This window comes from Sinocyclocheilus rhinocerous, unplaced genomic scaffold, assembly GCF_001515625.1.
Source record: "Sinocyclocheilus rhinocerous isolate Xijiao unplaced genomic scaffold, SAMN03320098_v1.1 scaffold2593, whole genome shotgun sequence".
Classification (NCBI taxonomy): Eukaryota; Metazoa; Chordata; class Actinopteri; order Cypriniformes; family Cyprinidae; genus Sinocyclocheilus; species Sinocyclocheilus rhinocerous.
Window position 1 is genome coordinate 31,057 of NW_015664037.1, and position 6,305 is coordinate 37,361.

Genomic DNA, 6,305 nt, shown 5'->3' on the forward strand with positions numbered 1-6,305 from the left:
AAAAAAAAAAAAAAAAAAAAAAAAAAAAAGGTATTTCTGTCCCAAGAACCTATTTATTTGTGACCTTGCCTGTTCAATAACACTTTCACGTCATTAAATTCACCCATAAAGTTTGTTTTGGGCACATTATAATGTGTATTAAAACTCTTGCTCGGTCTCAAAGGTCACAGCACATACCTGGTCCTACCTACCTAGCTGTTTGTTTTTATAATATTCTATATTATAACTACACAATATTTTCCCAAGATATTATGCATAATATTAGAGGTTAGAAAGTTTTTAGGTATAGATATACAGTGTAGAGGTGAGATACAAATAAGCCAATTTGGTGTCGTGTGCATGTACAGAAATTTGTTTTAATGTCACTGTAATCCTGTTTAGTTTTGAGACAGAAAACAGAAAGAGGTCTTTTCGCAATTAATCCCAATTTGGGTATAATGGAACTGCCATGCACATCATAATGAACAGGATAGAATAGTCTGCATAACTCACCTTGTTTTTCTTGTTTGACAAATTAATGCGCAGCATTCCCATGCCATGCAGCACAAACTTCATATTTGTCAGCAGGTTATCCAACACAGCAGGCTGTACATTTAGAAGAAACCAAATAATTAAACACATTAACCATTTGGAGAATAGCAAAACATGCAGTGTGCTAATAGTGATGCACTAATGTTGTAGCACTGTAACTTACAGCATAGCCCAATACTGTTTATAATTCATATCGTACAAGCCATGACACTTTTCAGTAAAGCACAAAACATGGCTGTTAAACATGGATTTATTGTATTATGAATGGTTAATGTTTAAAGATTGTGTGTATTTTCTGTCTTTAATTAGATGCATTTACTTTGTGATTTAGACACAATTAGCTTAAAGTTACTGTATTTCTCATTAATTCACTGTGTTCATTGTTACTCATTTAAAACAACTGTTTTTTCCTTTAAATATGAAGTGAATCAAAATACAGCTGAAGAAGAACAGCTCAAAACACAGCTGTTCTTTCTAACCTGTATGTCATTTTAATTTTTTTATGGATGTATAATGTGAGCTTTACTATAGGGCAATAAAGAATGACATGTGGTGTAGTATAAATATAAATTCATGTTGCAGCCAGTGCTGTTATTTGATGTTTACATATCTTCCAAGAAAAAGGTACATAGAGCAGCCCCACTCATATTATCAGCAAGTTTTAAGGGTTTAATGAGAACACTGAACAATGAGTTAAAGGATTTTGCTTGTGCACACCTTATAAAGCTCATTCTGAAACATACTATACACCATTTAACCTCATATTTAGTACTATAGAGTTTTATTTAGATTTTTTTTAAGGTGACTGTCTAACTTTCTCTTACAGAAAGAAATGCCTGACAATGAAATATTAAAGTATCTTCATATTGCATCTACAAGTATTGTATCGTACCTAATACTTAAGTACTAATACTTGAATCTGCTGCTTCAAGACAACAAATGATGCAGTGTATGTTTTTACTTGTATCCTTACAAGAAATATGTAATACTTTGGAACAAAAGGACTTCTGTGCAGTGTTGGGGGTAACATATTACAAGTAACTTAAATGGCGTAATCAGATTACTTTTTTTAACTAACTAACGCATAACTAAATTCACAACAAAATATCTGAAAATCTCTTTCAAATAAATAATGCAAGTTACTTTGTTTCCCAATTTCTTGACTGAGACCTCTCTTGTTTCCATGTTGAGAGAAATAAGGTGCAGAGGCTTTGTGTGCCGAGTAAAAGTTCTAGACTAAATGTGAACATGATTTACATTATTCAGTATTCCTAGAAATGAACGAAATCAGTGAAATGCAAACTCGGAATATTCCACAAACATCTCACTGCTGACCTTTCATGGTTCATTTCAACCATACGAATAAGCAAAAAACATCATTTGTGTGACTTTTTTTTTTTAATTACCGCTAAAATAAGTGTTATTGTTATAAATTTTTTGTTAGCAAGTGCAGCCCAGGTGAGAAAAGTTAACACAAAATGAATGTAACGTAAAAGAATAACATAATAAGTTACTTTTAAAGGGAGGAAATTAATGCAATATTGTAATGCATTACTTTTAAAAGTAACTTCCCCCAACACTTCATGTAGTTCTAATGTCGAGAACTAATGCAGTAAGCCTGACAAAAACCCATATTAAATAAGTCAATGCTGCACCTTGAAGCTGATGAGTTCTTGTTTTGTAAAGCCATGGCTGTAGATGATCTTCATCTGTTTGATTAATGTGCTTTTGCCGCTCTCTGGAGTACCTATATGTTTGGAATAAAATATTGCACAGCAGTATTAAATAGGAGAAGTTTCTATTGCAGAAATCAGAGATGAAACTACAAATACAATGCTAGATTTCAATGGTGTTTTAAAAGGAATGCGTATTACATTCAGGAATTCGATAAATAAACAGAGTCATTATCATAGATTTATTTTCCACCGTTTCTATGGCAAAACAAGAACGGTGTAGAACTCTCAACTCAAGAGTTACCCAGTATGAGGACTCTGTGCACGTGCGTCTCACGCTCAATTCGAGCATGCTGCTGATTGCAGGATCTTTTCTCTTCATTTCGCAGATTCACGCACGTCTGCACAGCCGCGATACATGCCTCCACGAGATCAAACGACAACATTATATGAATTAACTACTTCAAGTCAGCATTGTCTTTTTAAGTACACATTTATATTTAACTCACCTGCAGGGATGTTAAAACGTCAAAACATCGAAACATTTCTAAAACTATTATATAGGCTAGTTAAAATCGTATTTAAAACGCGCGATATTTGCGGTAGCCCTCGCGCAACACACCTGTTCAATATGCGGTTCAGGGACGTGACGTCATAGGACATAATAGGGACTTTATAATTAAATGTGCCCGCTAATTGGTGACGCAAGACCTTACAATAAAACAATTAACAGAGTGCATTGCTTTAAAAAATAATAATAAACAGTCCTAGAATTTGCTTCCTTTGTTAGGCTATATTTATCCAAATGGTCAAAAAAATAGACTATAAATAGTTAAATATTTATTCAGGCAGACGTGATCTCTTAGATATTTAGATATTTTTTTTATTTCTTTGCATTTTGTGTGTGGATTTATTCGTATAAATCTTAATTTAATCCTATAAAACTAGACAAGGAGATTAAAAATCTGCAGTGTTTTACCTATCCAAATGATTAGCATTTGAATTTTTGCAAACAAATAAAAAGTAATACACCATGATGTGGTTATTGATGAGGGTGATATATGTGAACAATTATGAAAATGTTTTGTATTTCACAGTATTATATTTGCAAGGACAAAAAAAACAAAAACATACAAGCATGCCCTTGAAGAACACAAATCTGTCTGATATAACAATACAGGAATAAATAACATGGGATCATTAATTATTATGATCCCATATTATTTATTCCTGTATTGTTATCAGGAATAAAAAAAAAAACTTTTCATTTGATTTCCTAAAACCAGACAGCACCTTTAATAATTGTTCAATTAAAAATGAAGTTCCAGTATCTTTCAAGTTGACTAATTTGAGACTGTTAGAAAAAAGAGGGTTATACTATTTAAAAAAATAACAACCTTTTATATTTTATATTTTTAATATAATTAAAAAATAATACATGAAAAAAACAATGTAAGTCAGTTCAATGTCAATGTTTTAGTATCTTAAAATACTATAATCCCTGAAACCATTATATTTAGACAGTAGTTAGTACCATGATTGAGGTTTCTTGTTTAAAACATTGCTTATAATTATACACATTATATATCACAGCACATCAAAACAGGGTTAGTTGGTTTCAGTCCATTGTGGTTTCTATGAATTTTACACAGATTTCCACAGATAAGAAGACCTCTTGTGGCTATAATTGATAGCTCATTCTGCACAAGTTCTGGGTATGGCATACACACGTACATAAGAAACAAACTCAAAACTATCTATATATGCAGACTGTAAAGGAGTGTATGCCTGTCCTCATGTATAATGTGGCCCAGCTTAACATGCTGATCTGAAATTGTCTTCTAAAATCATTCTAAATAAAATAAGAGCTAGTATAATTTAATTTTAAATCTATTTAAAACAGAAACTTTAAACATCTTAGTTTAAAGGAATATTTCACCACAAAATAAAATTTTGTATGTACTTCTAAGCCAATATTTCAATTCTTCCGTGAATTACAGAAGGAGATGTTATGCACAGTGTGAAGTGCTATTTTCCCAAAAACAAAAGTGAATAGTGAACATTACATTTTCATGTGTTGCACCTGACAACTGGTTAGCATGTCCACTAGTGAAATGGCAAGTTTAAATTCATTTGTCCACAAATTAATTTTGAGAACTGTGGCAGTAAAAATTATCAGTAAATAAGACTGACATTTCATGCTGTTTGCTCACACAAAACTCTTGTTTAACAGAAGAAGTTTGGGAAAATAAAGTACCATATTAAAGTATGCCAATAAAGTATGCCATATTAAAATGCATGTTTTATGAACACCATATCTTAACTATTTTTTTCATATATTTTTTAATAGAACAATTCACTTTGTTGTACATTACAATGAAAAATACTTCATATGAGGATTAGCCATTAATAATGACAGATAAATATTAATTCTTTATAATTAATACACTGTTTTAGGACAGAAGACTGTAGTGCTCTTCTGATGGATTCAAATATTCAGGAGTGTTGGTTTCCAAGCAAAGCTTAGAATAACTCTGGAGTTACATGTGAAGGTAAAGGTCACGTAGGTCATGTTGGTCACCAAAGTGGCAACATCCTGCACACAGCAAAGTGCAGCACAAGTTCCAGCCTCCTTCTTTCCTTAGTGAATAGATCTGATGGAAATGGCCCACTGCTGTCAGGAAATGATGAAGAGGTCCTTCAGGTGGAGAGTGCGAGAGTGATTCACAAAAGCAGATGCTCCCAAGACAACACATGCTAATTCTTCAATAAAAGGAGCTCTCAGCTACTGGTGTTCTGACAGTATGTAAGTCCAGAATGTGGACACATTAGAAAAGAGTCAACTGCATGTACTGGGTTTTGTTAGTCTTTGATGTTGTTTTTTTCTTCTTCCCTACAGCACAGCCTGCGCTCTCTCTTTAGCCTTGTCTTCTTCTCGTCGCTTCATGGCCTGGATTACCGCCATCTCTTTGGCCTCTTTTTTCTGGTTTCTCGCCTCAAACAGCAGCCTGGCAGGCACAGGAAGGAATAATGTGAGCATTGCATTGATCATTCCTGACCGTGATTGTCCATTACAACTTACTGTAAAAGAACTACTGAAGGATTTTTTTTAGATTTAAAGGTCACCTCAGGTGTGACCAGCCCAATATTACTTTATTGTTATTGAACATTTTCACTCACAGAATTAATCAAGCCTGACTTTGAATTATAATAATAATAATAATTATTATTATTATTATTACCAAAATGTGAGCTATAAATATCTGCTTTTAAACCCTCCAGAATGTCTTGACCCATGCATGGATTACTATTGTAAGTGCATTAAATATGTTTCCAGTTGATATATTGACACTTAGAAATGAGTTGAAATTAAATTTAGTTGCAGCAGCACTTGACAGATGCTGTCACAATAGCTTAACTTGTTTTGAAAACTGGAACATTCTTGTTAACCTGCGCCTCCACTTTGGGTCACAAACCAGGAAATGACGTACAAAATAGATATATGATAAAACAGTGGTCATATTTTTAAATGCAAGTTTGAAGACTTTCTATTGATATGCATTTATTTAATTTTTTTTACAAATTTAATAAGTAGGATACAACAATTTTGCTAAAATTGCTTTAGCAAAGTTTGTACTATTTTACATTTACATTTAGTCATTTAGCAGATGCTTTTATCCAAAGCGACTTACAAATGAGGACAATGGAAGCAATCAAAATGTTGACCAATGACAGAAAATTTACCAAATGTGAAAATTAACCAATGTTTTGACGCTGCAAACACGGAGTTGTAAATGTGAACAGGTGGATCGACAAGAAGATAATGCATTATAAAAATCGAAACAATTAAGACAAGTTATATTTATATTTTTATTTAATTAATGTAATAATTGATTAATAATAATTGTTTAAATTAACAACTCGTCCATTTACTTAAAAATTTATATAAAACTTTGTTTTGTGAAAACCTGTAAGTCATGCTTTTTACAGTCATTTTACAGTTTAATATGTTACCATAGTCATTGTCCTACTGCGCTCATATGATATTTTATTTATGCAGGTCTTAAAAAATGTCTTAAGTCTTACATTTTGAGCTTAAAA

The 6,305-nt window shown here is 32.3% G+C and overlaps 2 protein-coding genes across 3 annotated transcripts in view; both read right to left on the reverse strand.

The window, feature by feature from the left end:
* Nucleotides 1-2,854, reverse strand: part of LOC107729578 (guanine nucleotide-binding protein G(o) subunit alpha-like) — an 8,763-nt gene extending 5,909 nt beyond the window's left edge. Inside the window, exons 1-4 of one of the 2 annotated variants that reach the window (XM_016540153.1) lie at nt 2,714-2,854; nt 2,509-2,626; nt 2,187-2,278; nt 493-585 (exon numbers count right to left, since the gene is read on the reverse strand). In XM_016540153.1, coding sequence (XP_016395639.1) covers nt 493-585; nt 2,187-2,278; nt 2,509-2,626; nt 2,714-2,749 — 339 coding nt within the window. In that variant the 5' untranslated portion in view covers nt 2,750-2,854. The remainder of the gene's footprint in view (nt 1-492; nt 586-2,186; nt 2,279-2,508; nt 2,627-2,713) is intronic. The other variant, XM_016540155.1, reaches the window with a different exon arrangement.
* A 2,243-nt stretch (nt 2,855-5,097) lies between these two features.
* LOC107729574 (ethanolamine-phosphate cytidylyltransferase-like) overlaps nt 5,098-6,305 on the reverse strand; it is a 19,827-nt gene continuing 18,619 nt past the window's right edge. The window contains exon 12 of the mRNA XM_016540150.1: nt 5,098-5,212. Within this exon, the coding sequence (XP_016395636.1) occupies nt 5,098-5,212 (115 nt within the window). The remainder of the gene's footprint in view (nt 5,213-6,305) is intronic.